This window comes from Acanthisitta chloris, unplaced genomic scaffold (assembly GCF_000695815.1).
Source record: "Acanthisitta chloris isolate BGI_N310 unplaced genomic scaffold, ASM69581v1 scaffold15477, whole genome shotgun sequence".
NCBI lineage: Eukaryota > Metazoa > Chordata > Aves > Passeriformes > Acanthisittidae > Acanthisitta > Acanthisitta chloris.
In genome coordinates, this window is record NW_008681130.1 from 673 (window position 1) to 27,711 (window position 27,039).

The 27,039-nt window shown below is 45.9% G+C and overlaps 1 protein-coding gene across 1 annotated transcript; it reads right to left on the reverse strand.

Annotated features, from left to right (window-relative positions):
• Nucleotides 1-1,106: 1,106 nt before the first annotated feature.
• Nucleotides 1,107-26,537, reverse strand: LOC103805350 (leucine-rich repeats and immunoglobulin-like domains protein 1; the record flags this gene model as incomplete). Its single annotated transcript, XM_009077994.1, has 10 exons — nt 1,107-1,427; nt 3,712-3,875; nt 6,190-6,261; nt 7,524-7,595; nt 12,878-12,958; nt 17,083-17,226; nt 21,902-22,045; nt 22,848-22,991; nt 25,237-25,380; nt 26,400-26,537. Coding segments are annotated over 10 exons (1,424 nt in total), but the record flags the coding sequence as incomplete, so codon positions are not given.
• Between the last annotated feature and the right edge of the window lie 502 nt (nt 26,538-27,039).

The window sequence follows — 27,039 nt, forward strand, 5'->3', positions numbered from 1 at the left end:
CATCCTGGGCTGGATCAGGAACAGTGTGGTCAGCAGGACCAGGGAGGTGATTCTGTCCCTGGACTCGGTGCTGGTGAGGACACACCTGATTCCTGTGCTCAGTTCTGGGCCCCTCAGCTCATGAGAGACATTGAGGTGCTGGAGCAGGTCCAGAGAAGAGCAACGAGGCTGGTGAAGGGATTGGAGCACAAGTGCCATGAGGAGAGGCTGAGGGAGCTGGAGTTGTTCAGCCAGGAGAAGAGGAGGCTCAGGGGAGACCTTATCCCCCTCTACAACTCCCTGACAGGAGGTTGGAGTCAGGTGGGGGTTGGTCTCTTCTCCCAGGCAACCAGCAGCAGGACAAGAGGGCACAGACTCAAGCTCTGCCAGGGGAGGGTTAGGCTGGATCTTAGGAGGAGCTTTTTTCCAGAGAGAGTGATCAGATATTGGAATGTGCTGCCCAGGGAGGTGGTGGATTCACCATCCCTGGAGGTTTTCAAGCTGAGACTGGATGTGGCACTTAGTGCCATGGTCTAGTAACCACAGTAGGGTTGGACTTGGTGATCTTTGAGGTCTCTTCTAACCAGATAGATTCTATGACTGCCAGGCTGCTTTTTCAGGATATAGCTGAACTGCTGGGGACTATTCCTGTGTTTCTAACAGAACACACCTGGCTGCAGTGTCCATGACCCTCCACTCAGGATCATTAGACCTTGGATCAAAGCTAACTTTCTTCTGTGGTTAACCTGGAAAAAAACCCTTTCTTTCTCCTACAGAGATCTTTCAACCACTACATCCCTTTTCTTTGTATCCTTCTGTATTTTTGTTTTCATCAACCCATTTCATTGGACAAACACTCCACCCAAACAGCCAAAGAGAGGCAGCTAAAGCTGTTAGGAACGTGCTGAAGTGCTTCGCTGGGTGGCAGCCATCACAGACCTGGTGTGTGCTCCTCACAGGGCATTTCTCAGCATCCACTGTGGTACAAACAGCTTTTGTGAAAAGGTTCAGAGCTCCTCACCATCAGGAATGGACCCTCAGTAGTAACTACCCACCAAAAGTGCATCCTAAGGAACTGCATCATGTAATATCCCAGGAAAGGAATGACAGAGCAGCTTCCCACTCACCATTGACTGTGAGCCGAGCCTTGTTGGAGTAGGTGGAGCCAAAGTGGTTGGTGATGATGCACTGGTAACGGCCCTCGTGGGCGAAGGTGACGTGCCGGAGGTGCAGGATGGTGGTGCACTCCATCACCTCACCGTCCTTCGCACGCACGTGGGCAAAGTTCTCTATCTCAGCATTGTGCAGCATCTCGTTGTCTTTCTTCCAGGCAAACATCATGGGGGAGCTGCTGCTGCTGGCAGCCAAGCAGGTGAAACGGATGTCCTTCCCCAGGACAGCCACGGTTGTCTCGGGCTGGATGATGATCTGTGGCTTGGGGAAATCATCTGGGAGGAAACAGCAGGAGTAGTTAGTGCTGGACTGTGAGGGAAGAGTGGAGCAAGCCAAGAGATGCAATGAGAAATGAGCAGTACACAACTGAAAGACATTACTGCACGTCTGTTTTTACACCCACTGTTGTCCACAGCAGGAAAGTGACCTTGCCAAGCACTGCAGAATCGAGTCTGGCTCTGTAGTGCACATGTGCCATGCACAGCTCCACTGAGAGGCTGCTCTAGGTGGGACTATTGCTCCCCTGCTTCCATCAGCAATCAGTGGGCTGATTGCAGACCACAGACACCTACAAGATGCTCCTTCACCAGTGTGACTGAACCTGAGAAAGCTACTATGATCTAAAGAAAACATCCTTTCTTGTACAGCTCATGCATGAAGAGCATAACTGAACTGAAAACATCACCTCCAGGTCTGCATTAGTGTGAAGCAGGAGGGGAGAGCAGGAGGGCACTTAAAGGGCTGCAAGTGCCACCTCCAGGGAAAATGCTCACAAGAAGTTGTAATGCAGTGGGAATTGGTTTTGTCTCCCAGGGAGCAAGTGACAGGGCAAGAGGAAATGGCCTCAAGTTGTGCCAGGGGAGATTTAGATTGGATAGCAGGAAAAATTTCTTGACTGAAAGGGCTGTCAAGCACTGGCACAGGCTGCCCAGGAAAGTGATGGAGTCACCAGCCCTGGAGGTATCTAAAAGACATGTAGATGTGGCACTTAGGGACATAGTTTAGCAGTGGACTTGGCAGGAGTAGGTTAATGGTTGGATTCCATGATCCTGAAGGTCTTTTCCAACCTAGGGATTCCATGACTCTCCACAGCCTGTGCTGTCAGCAGTGGACTGGAGTAGGTTAATGGTTGGATTCCATGATCCTGAAGGTCTTTTCCAACCTAGGGATTCCATGACTCTCCACAGCCTGTGCTGTCACAGCAGGAGCAGCTGTATTTGCCTGTCACCCATACAGGGTGGAAAGCTTTGCACAGTCTCTCTCTGCCCTGAAGACTGTTGGTTTTAGCAAGGTTCCAAGCAGATTCATTTATTAGGAGTAGGTTAATGGTTGGATTCCATGATCCTGAAGGTCTTTTCCAACCTAGGGATTCCATGACTCTCCACAGCCTGTGCTGTCACAGCAGGAGCAGCTGTATTTGCCTGTCACCCATACAGGGTGGAAAGCTTTGCACAGTCTCTCTCTGCCCTGAAGACTGTTGGTTTTAGCAAGGTTCCAAGCAGATTCATTTATTAGATTTCTACAAATGGTGTAATTTAATATTTGACTAAGGTTTAATTAAACAGCCAGGCCTCTGGAACCAGGAGTACTAGTGCCTGGAGGACTTGGCAGGCATCAGGAAGCAAAGCTGTCTTTGCTTTGTGATGTTGCTGTGGGGATGGAGCCTTCAAGATCTCTTCTTCCAGATGAACACAGAAAGCCTCTCAGACTGCTCAGGCACAGGCCACCTAGGCAGAGCCCTAAGAGGGACATGGGACCACAGCTGGGACAAAGCTTCTGCTCCATGTTCAATGCAAGCCCTGCATTCAATTCAGTTAAACAGTGTTTGCAGCTCATTCTTCCTTCAAACAGCCACGTGCAGCTCCACCCAGGATCCACACTGGTTGGCTCCAAAGCACAGTTTGGCTCCTAAACCAGGTCTTTTTTTTCCCCAAAAGCTGGATGCATGAGCAGCATTGATTTGGCCTCCTCTGATCGTTTAAATTTCTTTACGACAAAGGTAAGAATGTGTGTGTGTGTGCTGGGTATTAAGCAGAGTTGCTTTGCAACCACAGCTCAGGTGTCAAATGCAGCATTTGGATGGGCCTTACTGGCCCAAAATAGCAGCTATGATGGAGAGATTCTCCTCTGCTTTTTAACTCTTTGTTATTTCCAAGAAGGAGAAAAGATGTGTGAAGAACACAAAGTCACAAAACCAGCTCAGGACACTGCAGAGGGGAAAAAAAGAATAGCTGCAGTCCTGGTAATATCAAACTGAGAGGACTGGGGAAGTCTCAGCCCCATCTGGAAGTGGAACAGGCATTAGTCCCTTTTGATTTAATACTCAGGGAGCCCTGTAAGGAACACACTAGATGCAGGCAATGTGCTGTGTGGTTTTGTGGGAAATAAATTGTAGCCAATGACAAATTTTTAAAATGCAGGCTTGGGCTTCCTTTGATCCCACTGAATAACAAAACAAAACAGAAACGCTCTCGTAATAACATGCTGGTAGTCAAAGAAAATGTTTCCCAAGTGAGTTCTAGCCTTCATATAACCTCAAAACACACAGGCAAGACTTACCACACACAAAATTTTCTGGCGGAATGGCAAAAATGCTCTTGCTTTTCAGGGACTCAGGATGGGCACAGGTGGCCACCACAGAGGACTGCAGCTCCTTCTCCACTAACCACTGGGGCAACCACTTCAGCTGGCAGTCGCAGAGGAAGCTGTCACTGTTTATGTGGCTGCAGGGAAACAAAACCAACACGAGCCTGCTGTGAGTCCTGCATGGAGAGGAGACTGGAAGGCTCTCAGCCCTTTCATGTTAGACCCATTCCTCCCACCAAGCATGGGTGGAAGGAATAAAATGACTGCAGGGATGTCCTCAAGACACTAAAGATGTTAAACACATGACACATTTAATAGCATTTCATCTTCACTCCTGTATGCCAGTGACACTCTCTAGCACCCTGTATTTATTAGCCAACTGCCAGGCTGATGCCCAGGAACAGAGAAGCAATGTCACTGCTGGCTTAAGGGAGAGAAGCTGAGGCAGATCACCTACAATGGAGAGATGCAGCAGAGGCACAAGGCAACAGCACAGCCCATCCTGCTCCCACTCTCATCTCTCATTACCACATGTGTTCCTCCTCTGACTCTGTGGTTTGAGCACCTTTGGTGGGGATAGAATTCAGGACTTCACTGCTGGAGTGAAATGATGCCCAGATCCCATGGTAAGGCCTTGAGTTCCCCATATGGCCAACCCCAGAGTAAGGGGAGAGGCCCCTGCCTGCCTTCCCTGAGGGGCATGTTCACACATCAGCATCACCAGGGAGAACAACTGTAGCTGGAGTTGTGCTTATTGATTAACACAAACTGTGAAAGGGAAATGGCCAAAGATATTTGTGTAAGCCCAATGCAAACAGGGACATCCTGAGATGCTGAGAAATGCTGAGTTCCACCCCCACCCATGGCAGAGGGTTGGAACTAGATGATCTTAAAGTCCCTTCCAACCCAAACCACTGTAGGATTCTATGATTCCATGATCCTAACAGTAACTAAGCACCTTCTGTTAGGAGAAGAGCTGTGGAAAAAGGAGGAAAGAAAAGAGCAGACTCAGGATTAATATGGACTTTTTATTTAGTATTCTGGGCCAAACTGTGGCTCAGCTTAGCTCTGAGGCCAGTGAAGAACTGCAAGGTTACACTCAGAGGGAATTCAGAATTTGGTCTGGTTTGGCTCACGACCCTAGGAAAAACCAGTCTGATGCCTCGAATTGAATGTGAGAATGCCCCAGAGACTGGGAAAATGCCCCAGAGAGAGGTTCTGTCCTGTAATACTGAAGTTGTGCAAGAGCAGGATAACAAGAGCACAGCAGAATCCCAACTCCAGCACTGCATTGTAAAATGTGAATCGCCTCCTATTTTCTTACCCAATAAACTTGGGAAATCCTGAAATTTGAAACTAGCCAGGAAAGGCAAAAAGAAAAAAGGACTGGAGAGGGAGGGAATGAGGAAATACAGGGATCTGGTTTTTCCAAAGCTGTTCACTTTGCTGTCCTAGAAAGATGCATAGTCCCTAACACACATGATGACAAAAACCCTGCTGGCTAGCTGGGACAGGTCACAGAGACTCTTTAGGATTTAAGACTTGAGCACAACACATTCTGCATGTTCATGTCCTCCATCTGAACTTCTCCATGGTATAAACATTCCTTTGCAATATCTGGGATCTCACTAGCTCTTCCCTTCTAAGACCAATCTTTCACCTCAATTTTGTTTCAAGAGCCAGTGCAGAAGATAAGGTGGTTAAACACACAACAGACATGCAACGTTTATCTTACTCATTCCCAGTCACTGGTATCAAATGTCATTGCAAACAGTGACCATCTGATTCCCATTTCCAATGTCAGGAAGAAGAACCTGTACCTGACCAAGTACTAAGTAAGTGATTTTGTGTTCCACAGGCATTGCACTACTCCAGAGTGTAGCAATGCACTGACAGTGGATTAAATATTTATGGAGAAGAGGGGAAAAGGAAACCAGGCAAGGCTGGAAAACAGTGTCTGATAACAGTGCAGAGCCCCAGCCTGGAGCACAGGCAGCAGCTCTGATAACACATCTGTATTTTTACACCAGAAGGCTGGATGACAAGGGGATCCAGTTCAAGCAGTGCTTATCACTGAATTATCAGTCCTGTGTGTGAACCCTAAACATAGGTACAGCACAGGAGCAGATGGGCCACTGGGAATTAAATCCATGGTGGGGTGAGAAGGACAGCAGGTTAACAGGACCAGGGCTGGATTTCCTGAGTGGAGATGAGTAATTGCACAGATGCAAACCTGCTGGAAAAACCTGTTCCGATGATCTCATTTCACTCCTTGTTAAGTGCAAGATGCTCCTGTGACATCTACTCGTGTGTAAAAATACCCCACAGAGGAGGACAGAGGGGTGGAGGAAATAAATGAGTGGTAATGTGGGTGCTCCTGCTCACATCCAGGGCAAGGAGGATCCCTGACTGACCCTGATCCTTAGTGGTGTGTGCAGGTCAATCACTTACAGCTGCCTCAGGCTCTTCATCTTGGCAAAGGCGTCGGCTTGGATGGAGCGGATGGCATTGTCCCCGAGGTTCCTGCAGACACAACCACAGGCAAGGTGAGCAAAGGGATGCCATGGCTGGGACAGAGCCTCTCCACAGCTAAGCAATGACTCCAGCAGCAGGGGATTTAGTGGCTCCTGGTTAAGGCCATATCCACTTGCAGCTCACAGAAATGTTCCTCAAAACACCTTAAGTACTGCTGAACAATAGTCAACCAACAGAAATTATGGGAATATATCACTAAGTCATTCCCTACTCCATCTTCTCACTACACATTCTCAGTCTCAGCTACCTCCATAGCTCAGAAATTCCTCAGCCCCCAAAGATAGTCAGGAATGTCATACCCCAGGCTAGACCTTCAGCAAACATAAAGAAAGCAAATAATTGCACTGAGCAGCATCTGAGGAGTGACTTGAAAGCGACTTGGAGAGGGAACTGTTGTGTTTGAAAAAACACTGCAATGTTCCCAAAAGAAGGGATTCTTAAAAGTTTCCCTCACAACTAGTGCCAATTCAAAAATTCCTTAGTCCTCTAAATGAATAAGCCATGTCAGAGTTAGTGCTGAAGTTTACTAAGTGACATGCAGGGCAGACAAGCACTGCTTGAAGAGGAAAATCTCAGCAGAGCAGTTAGGGCACCTTTACTTGTGAACGTGTCCCCAGTCAGGCAGCTCCAACCCTTCAGTGTGCTCTCCATGGCCATAACATTGCATACAATCAACAGCCAATAAAACATGTAGAGCACAGTCACATAGACTTTAACTTCTCTTAATCCAGAAAGGAGGTTATTCATGAATCACTGCTGGAGTCATCAGCCTTGGGACACAGAAAAAAAATTACACAGAGGCAGCCAAAACCTACTTCTTGCAAATGGCTCCAAGGCAGTTGTGCTGAATGGGGATGTTCAGTGCCTGCATCATGAGCAGTGGTCTGCAACATGTGTCTGGATTTAGGAGGAGCCTGATGCAAGGGAGGGAGAGGGCTACATCTGAACCAGCATATTTTCACTGCTAACTGCCTGCAAAGCAGCAATGTGCAAGTCAAGGCGATACTTATCCAAGAACAAATCAAAAAATTAAGAGCATGCAGATTTGCCATATGTTCTATAACTTTGTTCCTGGCAGAAAAAAAGGCCAAAGTTGAGGAGGGCTTATAATGAGAAGGAAGCAGGTGGCCCCCACAAATGGACTGGCTTCTCAGTTTACAAAGACACTATTAAATTGCTAGCAGATCTCTCAAGCAGCTACTTTTGGCAGCCCCCCCTTCCCAAACTCTGAGGCATGGTGGGTTACTCACAGGTGCTCCAGGGCCTCCAACCCTGAGAACGCTTTCTTGGCCACCGACTTGATCTTGTTTCCAAACAGAGTTCTGCAGTTTCCAAACATCCAGCGCCAGATAAACAGAAAGAAAAAGGGGAGAGGGGGCAGAAAAAGAAGGAACACAATTAGTGTGGTTTTATCTGATATCCATGCTCAGTTTAAGTCCCAGGAAATCTGAACTGCACAGAGATTAAGAGGGTTGAAGCACACTCACTTTCCTGCTCCTGAAATGAAATCCTTTTATCTGGATTTGAATTTAATAGTGATGACAGCGCAAAAGGGAATGTGCCATATCACATAAATAGGCAGGTTTGCTCCCGTGCTTGGAAACCACCTTGCTGAGTAATAGAAGGGCTCATCTATTCTTCACAGCATGGCTGTGGACAGGACTAAATGCAATGACACTTTAACAAGATTTTGGTCTCTCCCTGCAACACTTTTCATTTCTGACTTCTTCTAGGCAGTAAATGAGTGGTGATTTATTCACTGCTATTGGCCTGGATGGACATCCACACACAGGGCTGAGAGCTGTCCCTGACTGCACATTCACACTGCAGCTGACTGAGGTGACTGCTGGTTCCTTCCTTGGCTCATTACACATACAACAGCAAATATAATGCAACAAATTATAGCCAAGTGATAATTTCAAGGGGCAAAAGGTAGAAAAGGCAATGCCCAGAGCTGAGGAGAGTGCCTGCTTGCACTCTGACCAGAGAGCATTCCTCCAAATCAGCAGCAGCACGAGAGGAACTATGAGCAGGCAACAGCCAGCTGGAGTGATCCCAGCCCAGCTGCCATCTCCAGAGTAACAGTTCTCTATAAATATTGACCAGTGGTGGTCAGCCAGGGGCAGGGCTCATGCCAAATGGATAGTCTCCTCACCTGTTTTAATAAAACATCAACCAGTGTCATCAATTAGGAACTGCTTTCTTTCCCAGGCTCACGCTGTCTAAGGGTTATCTTCCAGGTGCATCTTTTATCACCACCTGCTTCACATGGTGTCCTATATGTCATCACTAAAAAACTGGCACATGTGGTGCTGCCTTAGATTTTGAGTTTTCCATCAAGAGTTTTCTTTCCAACCTCTATCTGCACCATAATAGGCCCTAAATCCATCCTAAATCCAGGATCACAAACCTTATCATCCTAGAGCAAAACACACATGCTTGAAACCCTTTCTTATGGACAGACCTAACCTGGTACAAAACCACAGTTGAATTTTCAGAATTGAGTCCTTTCATTGAGCTGGTGGCTGAGGAAAGGCTCCATGTAGCTGCAACCTGCTTTATGATTCTAAATATCTACAGTGAGCTTTACTGAGCATCTTGTTACAGCTCCAAACCCAGGGAATCAGAGGTCCTGTCCATTGCATCAGAGTGTGTGTGGCTTTTTGCTCTGGGTGAAACACCCCCAGCACCAAAGGATGTGTGCAATCATGTGTACCATCATTGGTAAAAGGGCTGCTGTATTAATGAAGGCTTTGAGAAATCCATTAGTGTGATTAATATAGTAAATAATTTACTATATGCAAACTCTGGTCATATGGCTGCATCCATACACATTGATTTCTGGAGTCATATTCCTAAATAAGAGTGTTAGAAGGGTGAGAGAAGGGTGTAGTAAGGATGAGAGCAAATAAGCCTCAAGTTGCACCAGGGGAGGTTTAGATTAGACTTTAGGAAAAATATCTTCACAGGGTTGCAAAGCATTGGAACAGACCAGACTGTCCAGTGGTGGAGTCACCATCCCTGAAGTGTTCAAAATGCAGATGGATATGGCACTTGAGGACATGGTTTAAAGGTGAACGTGATGGTGGTGCTGGGTTAACACTTGGACTTGATCTCAAAGGTCTTTTCCAACCTTAATGATTCTATGAAACTTAGATGGGTACCTGTTGTTGAAAAAACGTTGGGTTTGGTTTGATAACTGGAGATTTCTATTTATTGTTTACAGTGGGTCTTGGTGCAGATGGATATGGCACTTGAGGACATGGTTTAAAGGTGAACGTGATGGTGGTGCTGGGTTAACACTTGGACTTGATCTCAAAGGTCTTTTCCAACCTTAATGATTCTATGAAACTTAGATGGGTACCTGTTGTTGAAAAAACGTTGGGTTTGGTTTGATAACTGGAGATTTCTATTTATTGTTTACAGTGGGTCTTGGACTTTGAAAACTGGAGATGCTGAGGAGACCTGTTTACTTCTCTGTGCAGAGATAAGCAGTGCATCTGGGGGAAGGGTAGGTGCATACAACTTTATGGCTGTACATGAGAAATACATAACTCAGGTAACAAAGCCAGCCCTCAGCAAACTCATTAAACTCATTAGGGCTTTGCAAATTTCAACTAAACATCTCTCCGGATCTGAAATGGTTGGATCCCAGCGGCTCCTTCAAAGGGCTGTGGCATGCAGCTCACAATTAGCCAGGCTGCTGCCTCCCCAAAGGCTCCTGCAGCCTGCAGAGCTGGGCACCAGCTCTCCCGGGGATTGCACAACTCTAATTACACGCCAGGCACGCAATTCATTAGAAAGCAGCATTTTCTCCTCCAGCCAGTTTTGCACCTGCAGGAGGATCTCAGTGGCTGAGTGAGCCATCAACAAACCGGTTACATTTAGCAGCTTGAATAATTAGGAACCTCGCTGTTCCCCAGCGATTCCACTGATGCTCTTTCTGCTTCGGTGCCTCTGACTCCCTCTTTCTCCAAGCAACATTTTAATTTCGGGCTGTGCTCTCCATCCTGGACAGCTTCATCTATAATTCAGAGAAGGCTAAAGTGACTGGCCTCCCCATCTCTGTTTAACACCTTCATGTCACCCAACAACCCTCTCCGTGCTAAATCCTTTCAGAGGCTAATCTGAGCCAGATCAAAGGGGAACGGCTTTTAAGGCAATCTCCACAGAGCTGAGGTGATTATTAATTCATTGGAAGGTCTCCTCTGAAGTGCCCATTTATTTTTTGTATGCTAATGCGTTTAAAGCCGGCTGACGGTTTAAACACAAGCCCTAAATCACACGATGAAGTGTTTGCTGTAAAGCCTGATCCTTTTATTTAGGAAAAAATCCTGATCTTCAGCCTTAGATGAAATTAGCAGTGCAGATGAGTTAAACATCCCTTTAAAAGTGACCACTCCCAAGTATCCTCAAAACACCTAAAGAAATAATAATAATAATAATTATTATCTCATATTCTGAGATTCTGAACTATTTGAGGTATTCTGAGCTTTTTCTAGCCTTACACTCTGGCTGAAAACAAAAATCCCAGCAAGCTCTCTGTCCCACAGCAGGTTCACTGTTAGGTTATCATACTACTCCTGTCTGACCGAGACCAACCTGACCCACACACTCTTCCAGGCTGTGAAATGTGCTGTAATCCCTCACACAGACCTTCCCTGCACATCCTTCCCTGCGTTCAAGCCAGACTCAGAGCTGGCCCGAGTCCATGGGCAATGAAAGACATCAGTCAGCAGTGTGAAGGGAGATGCAAACCCAGCTTCCCCAGCCTTGCACAGGTCTGTGCTGCATCCTCTGCTGCTGGCAGACCAGCCCAGCCATCTTCTGCAGGACTTCCTCGTGCCAGATTATAAACATCACACCAGACCATGGCTATTTCACTTGGGAGCGATAGCTGCTCTGCCCAGAGCTCCCAACACACAGCCCCACAGGCTGCCCCTGCTCCCTTCCTTCCTCCTCCTGCTCCTTGCTGGACCTCCTGGCCTCTGCTTGACCCCCACAACTCATCAGGGCTCACTGCTCTGTGTTGCCCAGTCAATTCTTGTGCTGAACTCTCCCTCGGTGCTGTCTCCCTTTGGCTTTTTCACCTCTCTCACCTGCCTCTCTCATCTGCACCCAGTATTTCTAATATATCCCTCTCACTTGGGACCACTACATTTGCTCCCATACCACTGACCATGCTAGGGGGATGCCCTATGTGCCACCTGGATAGCTCTCCACCTCTCTGCTCCTTTCCTCCACCTTCTCTCCCTTGCCAAAGCAGCACTACAGACTCATAATCCTACAGCCTGCAAATCCCACTGGACAAAGCCTCTGCTCCCACTACCCTTTCCAGCCACTCACGTGGTTTCACTGGTTTCTTCAAACAACCCAAAACCTTCAGTCAAGCAGCCAAGGATTCTCCTACCCACCACATCTGCTCCTCTGCCTTTTCTCCAGCAACTCGTGGGAATATTTCCTGTGTGTGCACAGTGATTCCTATTGGCCTCTCTCCCTCACACTACACTGCTACTGCCCTGGCCTGGCTCCCCTGTTCTTAAATACTTCTCTGCCTTCTGCCTCACTTTCCTTGCAGCTACAAACCTGGCTCCCAGGACTCCCCTCAGCAGTGCTCAAATGCCATCTCTGTCTGATTTCTGATTTTATTTCTCTAAGCACTACATCCCCATGAATCCTGCCATGGCTCGTCCCACTCCCCAAGGAGTCTGTAATGAGAGTGTGACAATATCCCTCCTGCCACGATTCATTCCAGCCATCTGCTATCCATCGAGGTACTTTTACTGCACCTCTGGCTGTGCCATCTCAGCATCAGAGACAGCAGGGTTGGGGGGAGGGTTGGGGGGTGCTGAGAACTTCAACAAAGGCAAGAGGTAATGATTAGAAAGTCTTGATTTGTCACAAGCCCTGAGACCCCTCTGACAGGGCTGATTGATATCACCCGTTTCAAATGGAATAGGAACTTGTAGAGAGCAATGTGAAAATCCCTGCGAAGGCCAAGCAAGCTATAAACATTTGCAAGGCGCATGCTTGCCTTGGGTTTCTTTTTATCTCTTTAAGAGCCTATGCCCCATGGTGCCTTTTATTGTTGCTGCACATGGAAGCAAGCCCAAAAGATCACTCTCAGGCAGAGTATCCCACAGAAACGAATCCTGTTTCAACCCTCTGTTGTAACAGGAAATGGGGTGATTTTTCTCTTCTGTTTATTGTTATTTGCTGCATCAATCAGTGCTTCGCTGAGGGTTGCAAAGAGGTCCTTTTTGTTGCTTGTTTGCTTTTAGAAGTGAGGAACAGTTGTGCTGAATTTTACACATGAAAACAACTGAAATTTCTCTCTCCTCTGTCTCTGACCTACAGTATGTGGCACCATCTGCTCATCACTTTTAAAGGAAGTAATTGCCTCATACCCGCTCAGAAACATCGGTGCTTGATAATCACGTTTGCAATACTGCACTGAGCCTGCAAAACTACCACATCTCAGATTTTCTGTTGATTTTTTTTGCCTTGTTCCAAAGGGAGGAAGGCTGCACTGGAGGGGACAGACCACCCCCACACAGACACACAACACAACTGCTTTGCAGAATTCAAACCAAGGGATACTCACAGCTTGCTCAGGTTTTCCAGGCCTGTAAAGGCTCCGTTGGTATCTTCTATTGTGCCTGAGATGTCATTGTGGTCCAGTTCCCTGGGGAGAAGACAAGAGAGAGCTCATAATCAACATCTTAGTCCCAGGCTCATCCTTACAACAAATGGAACAAAGTAGGAGAATGCCACATGAGAGCTTCCCATTTTCTCCTGACAGTTATCAGAAAACACAAGAGTCCTGCAGTAAGGCAGCACTAATCACTTTTCCTGCACTGACCCATGCTGGGATGGTGCATTCCAAAAGAACTCTGGCTTGTTCCTAGCTGAAACCCTCTGAGACAGCAGCAGGAACAGACAACTACTTTTTAAACAAGTAGATTTCAGTCCTTTTCTAGTTCTGTCCACATCCAAACAGAAAGAAGAAAATCAAAACAAGTGCCAAAACTAAACTGAAACAAACAGCTGTCCTTAAATGCTAATATAAAGAACTAAGATCACTTTGGCTATTCCAGTGTATACATCTATCTGTCTATAGCTGCATCTTAGCAAGATGGTTTAGTGGTCTTTTTCTATGAAGCTGCAATTTATTTCTGGTAATGAACTTGAAAACTCAACAAAGGAAAGCACCAGCATCCCTACACCAGCCAAACTCTCTGTATAATCACTTTTAAAGGAAAAAAAGAAAAAGAATTCCTCCTTCAGAGTTAGCTTCTTTTGGCTTTCAAATTGACCATCAATTACAAGAGTCAAAGAGGTCTGAAGAAAAACAAGCACACAGAACAAACACAGAGATCCACAAAAGCTGTTTAAACAGTCTGTTTAAAAATCCTTCCCTCCTAAGCTTTAATTCCAGTGAGCAATGAATACCCAGCAACACAGACAGAAATTCATCATTTCCAACGTTAAGTAAAAAGAAAGAAAAAAAAATAAATAGGCTTTGTTGGTTTTGTTACTTTACTTTGATTTAAAACCTGGCAAAACCCAACACCAAAGCAAACTTCACCATCCAGATAACCTCCGAACCCTCAGGTACTCCTATCACACCTTTGAAGATGATTATCAGAGCATTTCCAGATAAAAAAATATTAAGACCAAAAAAAGAAAAAAACCCCCTGTATTTTGCAGCACTCCAAACACAGGGATCACAGTGTAGCTTCTGGGCTCTGCAGCACAAACACACAGTAACCCACAAGAAGGGAAAAGAAATTTTAAACCCCCCAGTTTCAGTAAGGTCATGGTTTGCCTCAGCTGAGATTTCTGCTCTCAGTACCTCAGCTAGCTTCAGCCTTTGCTTCTTTCTCAGCCTTGGTGTGTGAACTAAAGATGTGAAGGGAGATGGCCAAAAGCCACAATTCCTGTTTCTCAGCTGCCTTCAGGCTGAGACCTGAACCTAAGGTCCCTGGGGAACCCTAACCTTAGCCAGCACCACTGTGGATGTCAGGGTGATGTGTGGGTCTCTCTCTGCCAAAGGGATGGAGAAAAACTCCCCATCCCTGCGGGGTGTGGGCACACAATGCTCTGGTGGCATAAGAGATGAGTCCAGGAGAGATGCTTTGATGTGCTGGCACTTCCAGCACTACCCAAGTAGGACAGGAGCAAATACATCCTCCTGGAGCTCAGCTTCTACATTTTCCCTACGGTTGCCAAGCCAATGTCTGTTGTTCTGTTTGTTTTTTAATGGAAAATCCCTTCTCAGACATTTCTCCTCTTCAGTTTCACCACGGGCTACTGGTCTTTGGAGCAGCAAACCCTTTCCCATGGCAGGGACAGACAAGTGGGGACAGCATTTAGGAGCTCTGACACACACTTTTATTAATTGACTGCCACACATTGTGTTTCCTTGAAAAAGGGAAAGAAAATGGTATTGCTTGTTCATCCAGAGGCAACTCAAAGGTTTAGTGTTAGAAAGGAGGAATAAAAACCTTTTTAACAAATGAGTGAAAATAGAGAGAGGGGGGGAAAAAAAAGAGTGGGGTATTTTGGCCCAGCTCTCTTTGTATTCCAACTCCTCTCCCAGCCCCTGTTGCCAATTTCCTATTCTTTCTGGCTGGCTGAGCTTGAATGCTCGAAGCCTTGTTAATCATTGTGCTCCGAGGTCTCCGGGCCTGACCTCTATTTGAATAGCTCCACATTTCAGCAGTTTCACACCCACCAAAGGCTCCCCAACAATAGCCCATAATTAAAGCATGCTCGGCTCTTTTTCACCAGGTGCAGGACCCAATAGGCCTTTCTCTTTATTAAATTAGAGCTCGCTCACACACTCCCTCTCCGCCTCCCCCCTCTGCCTTGGACATAAAAGAGGCTCCACATTCACTGCAGAGCAAAGAGAACTAGCAGCTCCCCTTCCCTTCCATTTTTCTTTGGAAACCTTTAGTTCCGGTCTTGACAGCTGCCTGAGAGGTCCCTTTCTGAATGCCCAGTGGCTGAAAGGCTTTGGCTTAAGTTTAAAAAAAGCAAACAAAACCCAAACTCACTTTCCAGTCACTTCCTTCACTATGAACTTCAATAAAGCAAAGAGTAAGATGCAAAAAAAGTACTGTAAAGAGGGGAGATCTCTCTGTTCCCATTTCCTTTTAATGATTCAGGGCCACAATGGGCTTCTGAAGAGAAATAAAAAGTATCAAAGTGGGTTTTTTTTCTTTTGAAGGAAGAATTGTATCAGTGTGCTGAACCCAAGCAGCCTGGGAGTGTGGCTGGTGCTGTAACACAGACTGTGAGAACTTTGTGATGTGCCAGACGAAGGTGCTGAACCCACAGCCCCCAGAGAGAGGAGGAGAGTGATAGGACAAGGGATAATTGGTTCAAATTTAAGGAGGGGAAGTTTAGGATAGATATTAGAAAAAAGGTTTTTACTGTGAGGGTGGTGAGACACTGGCCCAGGTTGCCCAGGGAGGCTGTGGATGCCCCAACCCTGGCAGTGTTCAAAACCAGGTTGGATAAAGCCTTGAGCAACCTGCTCTGGTGGGAGGTGTCCCTGCCCAGGGCAGGGGGTTGGGACTAGATGATCTGTAAGGTCCATTCCATCCCCTAAAATTCTATGATTCTATGAGAGCAGCCAGCAGCCCTGCAGGCACCAGCAAGGCACCAGAGGCAACACTGCTACAGGAATGGGCAATTATTAGAACCTGATTCCCCATTTTCTGATGTTCACAAGGCAAGCCCAGATGTACTTCAAATCTGACACAGCTCTTGGGTTTAACAGTGCATAATAGCACAGTTCTGCAGCTGGCATCCCAGAGGAGGTCACACTGATCTGGCTAATGGTCTCTACTAGCCCTAAAATCCTAGACGTTGGTATTTGGATCAGCCAGCTCATTTCCAGTGTCACATTTCCAGGTATTATGTTGTGTCAGTGATTTTAAAATAAAAGTCTGTGGTAAATGGCCACAGCCCACACTGGATGGATCATTTTGGAGCTCAGTATTAGGGCACATGAAATTTTTCCCTCGATAGCATGGCAATTTTTTTGTTTTTCAGGGATTATCATGAAAATCAGAGCACAAAACATTTCATGACTCAAGTGATCCCAATTCTGCATTAAAAAGAAAGACTTCTGGTTGCTCCCATGGTACCTGTAGCAGCTTCTTATTCCCATGGTCAGACCCAAGACTGGGTGACACTTCATGTGTTGTTACCCTTCTGGTATAATCAGCTCCCAAGCCCAACCTCTCCATTTCTTTGTTTTGCCATTGCTTTTTTCTTAACAGCATCTTAGCCCAGAATTTTATATTTAATATTCAATTAGAAAAGATGGAGCAGCACAAAAATGCTCAATGGCACACTTAGGAGGATATTCAAGGAATCATCCCCTACTCCTCATGAGTGCAGAATGACCCACCAGCAACTATCTTATGCCAAGAATTTCAATTCAAGTCAATGTGATAGTAAGAGATTCTGCTATTAGCTGCAGCACTGAAACCTCAGGGATTTTTGGTCAGGATCCTGTCCTATGTTCCTATAATTTCACTCTGGAGCCATCTACCCTGAAAACAGTCTACAACACTGAATAGTGCAACTGCAATTCTGCTATTCTTAATCAAAAAATACAAGTTCTGAAGTTGAACAACAGGGCAAACACAACAGCTGCTGAAGACAACAGTGTGCAGGGGAGTTTGACACTGAGGACCTGATCACCCAAAGCACCTGCAAAGCAGAACTGTCTGGCAGAACATGAACTGTGGAGTGAAGATGGGTGTTAGCTGATGAAATCTGAGAGCAACTTACAGGACACGTAGGTTTTTGAGTCCCTTGAAAGCACCTTCTGCAATGTGGTTGATGGAATTGTGGCTCAGCCGTAGCACGTGCAGTCCCCCAAGGTCAGCCAAGCTTCCCTCATCCAGCCTGGTTAGGTTGTTGTAGGAGAGTATTCTGAGGAAAAAAAACACAACAGCCCCTGTCAAACTATTTGGTATTTTCCAAACTCCTCTGTGCCAACCACTGCCTGCCTCCCACAACCACCTTACAAGAGCAAAGTACTGGGTGGATACGTAACAGCTGGATTAGGAAATAAGATTGCAGCCTGCAATATTCCCACAAGATACCCATGGAGAAACTTGGATGACTCTAAGGGAGCAGGAGGCACTTGGTACCCAGATCTGGAAAGTCTTCAGTGTAGGCTACAAAGAGAGGCTCCCCTAGAAGTGACTGAGAACAATAACCTACCCCATACACTGTCAGTTGTAGTATGGATAACAGGCTACAAAGAGAGGCTCCCCCAGAAGTGACTGAGAACAATAACCTACCACATACACTGTCAGTTGTAGTATGGATAAGCTACTCCTGCTCCTGCACAGCTAGGAGAGGGTCTGGGAACACCATCCCCCTCAGTGCCCACAGGTATAGCCAACACTCAGATGGTTGTCCCACTCCCATTTGGACTCTCTCTGAGGTTTACAGGAAGAATCAGTCCCTCCTTCCCTGAGAGGTGGAGGGTGACATCAAACACATGGATTTCAGAGTTCACAGGAGCTCTTGGCAGGGCCCACACTTCTGTATCCAAGAGGTGTCTTATCGTTCTGCACTTGTGCTCAGCCAGCCCCAGGCGTCTGGGTGTGGGTGCTGCTCCACCCCAGCCCAGAGCCAAAAGCATTTCACCACAAGGCAATTGAATGCTTCCTTTCATGCACAGGAAGGAGCTATCTCTTGTAAACCAGTGCCTTCCCTCCCACTGCCCTTTGTCAAGGAACATACACTCTGCTTGAAATCCTCACCACTTACAAGACACTCATACTAAAGGGTTGGTTTTTTTCCCAGTTCTTCATCTATCTCTTCGCCTTGCCTGTATTATCTCTGATTTTGGAGACTCTTTTTTAAGCTCTACTGTTGCAGTTTGGAAGCTGGTAGGAAGAAAGCTGCTTTTCTCTCCCAGCCAAGGTGCAGATAAGGCTTTGGGGATCTGACACCAAGGGCAGGCCATGGGAAGCTACAAGTCACTGCAGCCAAGTCACACTGTGCAACCACCTTCTATCCAGCAGTAAAGCTACAGTGCTGCTGCTGTTGAAAGCCAGCTTGGATCACCAAATTAGGGACCTCTCAAGGTAGCAGCAGGCATAGGATTTTGGAAAATACCTTCGTGACCTAGGAGCACAAGTCACTTCAAAAGATGTGAGAGTTTGGGCTGCTCAACGAATAAAAAAAGTGGAGTTGTACAGCTTTGAACAAGCACTGAAATCCTTCATTGTACAGACAACAAGGGGATAAAAAAATCTCACTGAGTTCCAAACCTCCAAATTCCTCCTCTAGTACTGCCTGTTAATGACTCTGCTTAAAAATGTGTCTAGGGCTTGCATGAAACTCACTGCAAAGCCAAAACCTAAGTCAAAACAGACACATGCTCCGAAGCACTGCGAGTGTCATTTACTTGGCAAAGGTGCTGTCTATCTTTTAGCTGTGTGAGTGGGCAGAGGGCAAGCTCTGGAAAAAATTCTGCTAAGATTAATGAGTTTGAAGAAGGTATGGGACAACATACTTTCATGCCTAAAGAAGTTGTAGCGTTAGCTATGAAGAACTGGCATCTGGTCAAAATTATGTCCTCACCTGCGATTAAAGAATTTGGCTTTTAACAGGGAAAAAAAAAAAAGTGTTCAAAAGTAATCCTAAACCTGGCTGAGAAAATAAATAGTTCCTTTTGATTCTACACAGAAGAGCTCCTGCCACAACTGGTGAAGGCACGTTCCCTCTGTTGGTTCTGACATCACCTCTAGATGGATGGACAGCAGCAAGATTTAGAGCCTCAGTGGTGCAACCACATGGAAGGGGGTTCAGGAGCTATCACACCTGGCAGTGGCTTTTCAACATGCCAATTTGCAAGCCAGCATGTTTCCTTTCCCAGCAGTGTGGATTATCTGGGTTGAGAGAAGTCAGCAGGTCTCTGCTGCTTCCCTGACCTTGTCATCTCTCTACCAGCGAGAAATCACTGGAATGAACAAGTGGAAATGTTTGCCTGCACAGCCCTTCTGGCCTGGCCAGAAGTGGGAGAGCAGCTTACTGAGCAGCTTGCCAGAAAGTGGCACAGAAAGGGGCTCACAGAATCCTGCTGTGCAGCTGGGGCTCCTGCTGCCAGCCAGTTCTGGACCAGGTACATCTAACACATTTCATTCCCATTGACCAAACTACAGGTAAAATGTGAAAAGAAAGACCCAGCAGCCAAGTCATCTGTTACCTCTGATGAAATCCTATGCTCCCACTGTGGATTTTTCCATGATGCAGATGCTCCAGCACCTGACTGGTGAATACAATCAGCCCTTTCTCATGCCCATAACAAGGCAAGAGCTTTCTTCCCTTGTTAGCTTTTACATCAGACCAGAGCCTTGGGGTCACGTTTTGTCCCAGCAACTAAAGAAGAGACAACTCTTCCTTCAGATAACCAACTCTTTCCTTAGCAGCGTTTGAAACTGCACAACCACAGACAGTGTTTTCTGGTAACTGAAACCCAGGAGATTTAGCAATAGTGGAGATGAGCAATGATCAATCAGGAATGAAATGTACACATTTAACCAACTGCACGAGTCAGTCTAGATGTACCTACATCATCCTTTCCTCACCCTTCAATTTCAGCACAGACCTGTCCTAGGAGTACTCCTGTGGCTGTGGGAGTTTCAGTTAGGAGATCTGATGGCTCCCTGCAGCAGCCTTACCCTCAAGGCAACACCTGCAAGAGCTTGTAATACTTTGCAGAGATGTGTGCTAACACCCACATAATCACCTTTCACATCTCAGCTACTGTAGTCTCTGGCCTCACACTCCAGCACAATCCTGTTTGTCAGGCCAAGCACGTCCCAGTGGCTCCCACCATCTCACACCACCAGGCATTTTCCAAATCTACCCCATCCTGCACCTCTGCAAGTGAGTCCTGCACTGGTTTCTGCAGTTACTGCAGGGGAAGGCCTCCAAGCCAGGGTGGCTCACCATTAGCACTGCTGGTTGGCATGAGATCTCAATCCACACCTGACAAATAAAGGACTCAGAAAGACATGCAACCTCCAATCTAAACCCTGAGGGTTTGCAAGACAAGCAAAATTCTCCCTAGAAGAGTTCTAACATTAGCCCTGCAAGATGCAGATGGAACTTACCCATCCCATCTAACCCAGACTAAAATAAAGCCTCATTTGGGTATATGTACCCAATATACAAATATCTGTAGCACAGATTGGCTGTGCTACTAACACACTGCAGTGATCTGAATTTGGGTATTCCAGGGATCCAACTCTAAGTGCCTTGGGAAAGCAGACTCCCCTTTTTTGATGTTTCATATTTAAGCAGACCACGGGTGGAGCACAGTGTTGATTCTGATCTGTTGCCTTGAAGATCTCTCCATGAACACTGCCTTAACCTAGCAAAACAGCACTTGAGGAGCTGCATGTGAAGGAACTGTAGCTGTCCACAGCACTGTGCCAAGCAAAGGAGCCCTTTAGGCATGGGCAGTTTTACAGCAACTTGAAAAATTTGGTAATTAAACAATAAAGTGTATCTAACTAAAACCAAAACTAAAATATTTCTTCGTGCCCCCCAAAAACAACCCACATCTGAACGAGTAATTTGGGTTCAAGAAAAGATCACAGCTGGTCACAGGGCTAACAATTTCATTTTAAACTTAAGGGAAAGATGTGTCATGTTCACCCACCTCTGAATCCCCATCCTAAAAGACTAGGGACTCACAGATGGATGGGCAGATACCAACCTCCAGTGTGAGCTCAGAGTGAGGCCTCTGACAGCAGGAAGCTGCTTTACCATACTACTTTTTGGTGGACACGAGAATCCCTAACAATGTTTAACATCTCAGAGCACCAAGCAAAATGAATTACAGTTCCACTAACCACATGTGTCAAATTCCCCAAAGAAAAAAGTGAATCTTTCCACAGTCCCAGCGAGGGGATGACAGCTACTCCTGTAAATACTGCAAGCATCCATGTGTGCCTCCTCAAAAAGGCATTAAGCAGTGCCACAGACCCAGAAGACACCCTTGTGGGGCTGTCCTCAGCAGCAAGGCTCTCTTTCATTTATCAAACATGCTGTATTCACAGCTGGAAACCTCAGGAGAGCAAAGTCAAGGTATTTACTTTTCGATAACTGAACCCTACAGGAAGAGAAAAGTATAAACAGGAGAAACAAGGAGAACTGCCTAAAAGGGCCAAATCCCTGCTGGTTAAAAACAAGACTGTTCTTTGTAAATAGAGAGGATAAAGCACAGTTTCCTTCAGGCTGTACAGTCATTACATGGCAAGCCATGCCTATCTTGTAGTTCACTAGCTAAAAGCTCTGGCAAGCCACAGCTCACAGACCCTCCAGGTCCTTTGGCACTGTGTACTTTTAGTGGGTTCTAGGTCTTTGTTTCTGGTGCAAACCTATTTTAACCAGGTGCTCTGAAGGCTGAAACACCATAAATAATAAGGGCATCACTTAGGAAGTTGCAGTTCCTGTAGTTCCAGGGTGATGCAGTGGGAGCTGTAAGTCTGGTGATTGGGAAAATTCCTTACTCCCCTTTCCTGCCAGTGTTACACCAGCATCAAACCTGCCCAACCAAACACAACAGAAGCCAACTTACAGCTCGTGCAGCTTCTGGCAGAAGCTCCAGCCATCGGGGTTGATGCGGGATATGGAGTTGTTGCTGAGGTGAAGCTGGTGCAGGGAGGAAAGGCCATAGAGAGAGCCACTGTTTACTTCTGTCAGGCTGTTAAATTCCAGGTGGCTGTGGAGAAAAATCAGAAGGAACCGACAGATAAGCAGCACTGGTCAAATGTTGAAGAATTTCCAAAGAATTGAGATTTTGGCCATTCCTAAACACTTATTCCATACCCATGAGGATATATGCATGTGTGGATAGAAATTCAAGGACAACACAAAGGAAATGCCCAGAAGGAGCTGTGACTACAGAGATAAGCTCCACTGCAAGTAAACTGAGCTTTAAACCTCCCATTCAAGTTTGTATTTGCAGTCTCAGCTGTGTGACAGCAGCATCCAGAAACATGCTGCCTTGATCACCTGTGACCTTGCAAACACACCTGAAAGCCAATCATGCTGGAAGCTTCAGGCATTTCTCTGCAATGACTACTCAATTTGTTCTCTTATATGGAAAGAAAACATCACCAAGATAGGCCAGTTTGGTTTCTAGGTATCCCAAGAGGTAGAATAATCAGGTCTGCAACATGTTTCCATGTCTCAGTCAAAACAAATTTGCAGAAGCTTTTATTTAAAGACCAATTGAGATCAGACTGCATGTTCAAAGGATCAAACTTCCAAAGGAATACTGCCACAAAACCAGGACTTTTGTAACTGAACACCTGGTAAAGCAATGAGCTTTATTTGTGGGTCAACTCAACAGAAGCTGCTGCAGCATGGCAGAGCTCTGGGCATGCAGGACACAGAAAGAAGCATGAGGACTGGCACAGGTGCCACAGGTTTGATGGGAGTCCTTGCTAAAATGCAGAGAAGGATGTGACAGGAGAAGTCCTGGCTGGTTAAGGGGAAAAGAGCCCATCTCTCCAACTTACAGAACTTGCATCTTGGCTAGACCCCAGAAAGCCCCATCAGTCAATTTGCTTATGTTGTTGCGCTGGAGTTTCAGGACTTCCAAGCTGTCCAGGCCCTGGAACGTCAGCCCTTCAATCAGGCGGATGCGATTCCGGTTCAGCTCCCTAGAATCACCAAGGCCATACAAGTTTATTAAACTCCAGTCCTTTCTCACGAAATCATCTGTGCAGCACACAATGGGGACAGCAATGCCAACAACTCCTCTGTCAACGGTTCCCAGGGGACAGCAGAAGTGCACCGGAAACTTTCAATCCCAGAGCTATCCAGGGAAGTCAGCTGGGTGCGATCGCTTAAATAAACTCACCCTGGGACAGGCTTTCATTCTAGAGAAATAACAGAGTGCAGCAATTCCTCTTCATCCCTCCTCTCTCTGCATTTCTTTTAAGCCATTGATCCTTTTCATCAATTTTCACACTTCATCTTCCCTCAAGCACAGACACCATTTGAACCAACGCAGTCAAACATCAGCACTATTTCCCTTACAACCCATTTGTACTTGTAATTGCCCAGGAAAATGTGCTCTGCAATAAGCAAATGCCCCAAGAACTGTGTGAGCCCAAGAGGAAACTTTATGGCCAAGTTTGAAAGGAAAGCTTCCAGTTCCCCTGACAAATGCCACATTTTTTATCCACTATAAGAAACTAATGGAGTGAAACAAGTTGTTTCCAATAACAAGGCAGTCTCAGTACTTTGTGTACACAAAGATCTCCAACTTGGTTCATTAAATTTATTTGAATTTTTTTCCTAAATTTGGAAAATACCTGTTTTCTGAGTAGCAGTATGAACATCATCACAGCACACTTTACCAATGTATATCAAACAGCCTGATGGACTGCTAGACCCAGACACACCAAGTGAAAATCCAATTCCATAAAGTCAGTGGAAAACTTCAACACAATGCACTAAAATCCTAAGTTAGAGCTTTTAAAATGGATATTTTTCTACACATACAAGACTAAGCTAAGGTAGTCCCCTATTCAGTGTTTGTGTTGAGGAAAACTGGTGGAGGTTACAGAACTTGTTTTGGAAAAGATGAGGAAGCCATAGAAACTTTTAGCTTACTTTTCAACTGCCTAAAAAAACAACACTGAATTTGCACTCGAGTTGAGTGCAATTAAAGTCAAGTAAGCAATTAAGACTTTGCAGGCCTAAAGTCCCTTGTCATATTGCACTTCCTGGGCTATTAGTGAAACATGCTTTGCCAGGAAAAGAACTGTACACAAATCCTACAACACATCAAGTCTGTATAACTTGCAATTCATTCATGTTTATCTACAGGGCTAAACAACCAGCTGTGAGGCTGTCATTAAGAGTACCAATTACTCCAACTTGCAGTGAAAACTATGTTTCTAAACAGGCTGAGTTGACTCTTGTTTTTATTACAGTTTTGCACATGATGCAGTCAAACAGTGGATTACAAGCTCGCACTCAATGGACAGTCACTTCCAGCTGGGAGGCAACAGACTTGTAAGATGCATGTGCTAATTGTGTCACACTGCTCAATCCCAAATTTCCTACAAATCCTACATGTATGCAAGCACACGTGCATACCCATTCCTTTGGCATCTCTTGGCTTCAGGATTTGTCTCTCAATCAAGAGGTTACCATTTAGAGGTGTGAGTTCCAACAGCTTTTGTGGACTTTATGTTAACAGACAGAGGTTGACCTTTTGCCTATCTAATTTGATGGTAAGATTGCAATGAGCCTCAGGGTGGGCTCATTTCTCCAACAGCAGCAGAAGGGAAAAGTTAACTCATTAGTGCTACTTTTTTTACACACAAAGCATATTTATAGCTGCAGATGTCTGTGTGTCCCTATGCAGCTCCTGCCATATGAACTGCAGGCCCAACAACAACGATGTGTGTGTTAACTCATCTAAGGTGCAATTTTCTCTGCCCAAACATCACCTCATGGTTTAACAACCTTCCCTCACTGCTTTTTTATTGCCACATAAAGATACCTGTGTGGTCCTGAGAAACTAATGTGGTAGCTGAGCTCTGTCACTCGTAATAGAAATGTCATCAAACCTCTCTTGGCCACAGACACCAACAGCTTGCAAGGGAATGATTTGTCTTACTCTGTCAAGTGTACAAAATGCTGATGTCTGCTGCAGCATCCCTCCCTTCCCACCTCATCCCAAGAATGGCCTGAAAGGCCAACAGTTACATGACAGAAAGGACCCTCTCCCAAGGTGTTTTAGTAGGTGCTGGCAGAGCACTGCTACATAGTATGTTCTGCATTTTATAGGTAGTAGGTGAGGAAGGGTGACATTTGGTGTGTATATCCTCAGGGACATTTTGTCTCCATAAAGTGTGGCTGAGCTTAATTAAAGAGGACATTTCTACTCACAGTTGTATTAGCCTGGGTAGCCTGAATGCCTTGACAGGAAGCTGAGTGATCCTGTTTTTACTCAGTCGAAGTGTTAGCAGGGACCGTGACAGACTATCAAAAGCACCAGGCTCCAGGGTGCTGATTCTGTTGCTCCCCAGGTAGCTGCAATAAATCACAGCAGAAAAATGAACAGTTCTGTCACAAATCTCCTTTTATCAGCATTTAGTTGGTCTCCAGACAGGCTGGTGAAATTACAGAGATGGCTTCAAACCAGTTGGATTTCTGGCTGCACAAAGAGCACAGTGCCTTTCCCAGAGCCACGTGACAGATGTGGAGAATTGCTGGGCACTTCCCAGAGCTCCTTCACACCCTCCTCCTTCAGCAAGGCAATCAGGAGGGAAGCCAGAAACTGGAGAATATTCCAGTGCAGGATGACTCTATTCATTCTCCACTTTTCCTCTCCAGAGTCTCAGGGCTCTTTCATACCTGGACCCTCGTCTTAGCCAGAGAGGCTGTTTTTACAGGACAACAGGCAAATATCAGTCCTAACATCACTTAAACCCTATTACAACCAGGGGCAGAAACTTAGGTGCAAACTTCAATGCAAACAGATTATTTGGCTGCACCTCTTTAAAAATACCTAACGTACAGATTATTTTATGTTTCTCTGAACGGGTGAACATCTCTGTCAGGAGGGTGTTACTCTGTTTAACCCCCAGCTTTCTTCAAATAACCAGAGGCATTTCTGTTCTTAACATTCAGCAGCTGCTTTAATGATGAAATAGCCTTTCTCCCTCCACTCTTCAGATGCACACGGGCTGAGCTGGGAAGCAGCACATACATTTCCCACTGGGGAAGAGACACAGGTCTCCTGCAGACACTTCTGCTGGTTTGTAGGTGGTTTGCTGCTGTAAAAATGATGCAGGATACCTATTCTTTACAACACAATTAATAATGAACTGCATTCTTAACAGATACATGAGAAACCAAGAAGCCAGCACTCAAAAAATAACCTGGCAGTAGGGATGATGTGCTGCCTTCTAACTCTCCTTCGGGCTCAAAATCCTGACCAATAATCCCATACTTTTTATGTTCATTACTTCTCCTTTTATTAAAGGTCTGAGGCCCTTTTCTCTGCTGTGGTAACTCAACAAAAGCTGTTCCCAACAAGACAAACTCACAGCTCCTTTATGTGAAGTCCCTGTGGAAAGCAGCCGTTTCGGATTTCCGTGATGTCATTGAAACTCAGGTCCAACGTTTCCAGGGTAACGTAGGGCTGCAGTTGACTTGCTTCAATGCTGCGGATCCTGTTGTGATGCCTGAAACAGAAAAGGAGGAGAAACAGAGACGATTTAGCTCTCTTAGAAAAACAGAAAGAATATCTGAGGCTGCAGGCAGGCCCCCAGGCTGGCCCTGAGTTCATACACTGCTCCTTCAACAGCCATCCGAGGAGAAACACAGCCCAGAGAACCTTCCCTAATCCCCACACTGCTCCTCTGGCTGGAGATCAGCTCATAGATATCTGCAAGCTTCTAGTTTTCCCTTCTTCAGAACTATGGACTCCACTCCTCAGTTTTTCTTCCAGTAATCTGGGTTCATTCTCCTACACGTTCCCACTTCCAAAATGGATTTGTTACATGCAAGGACTGCAGGACTGGATTTCAATCCCCCAGGCAAGGAGTGCTGCCAAAGCTATTCACAGAGGATGGGACTTTGAGAGAAGGAAGCAGATAAGTAAATACAGTCTCAACAAAAGTTACAGAACATTGTTTCCTTAATTCCTAAGCATTCTTGTGAAAACACCCAGCTTTGCACCATGTT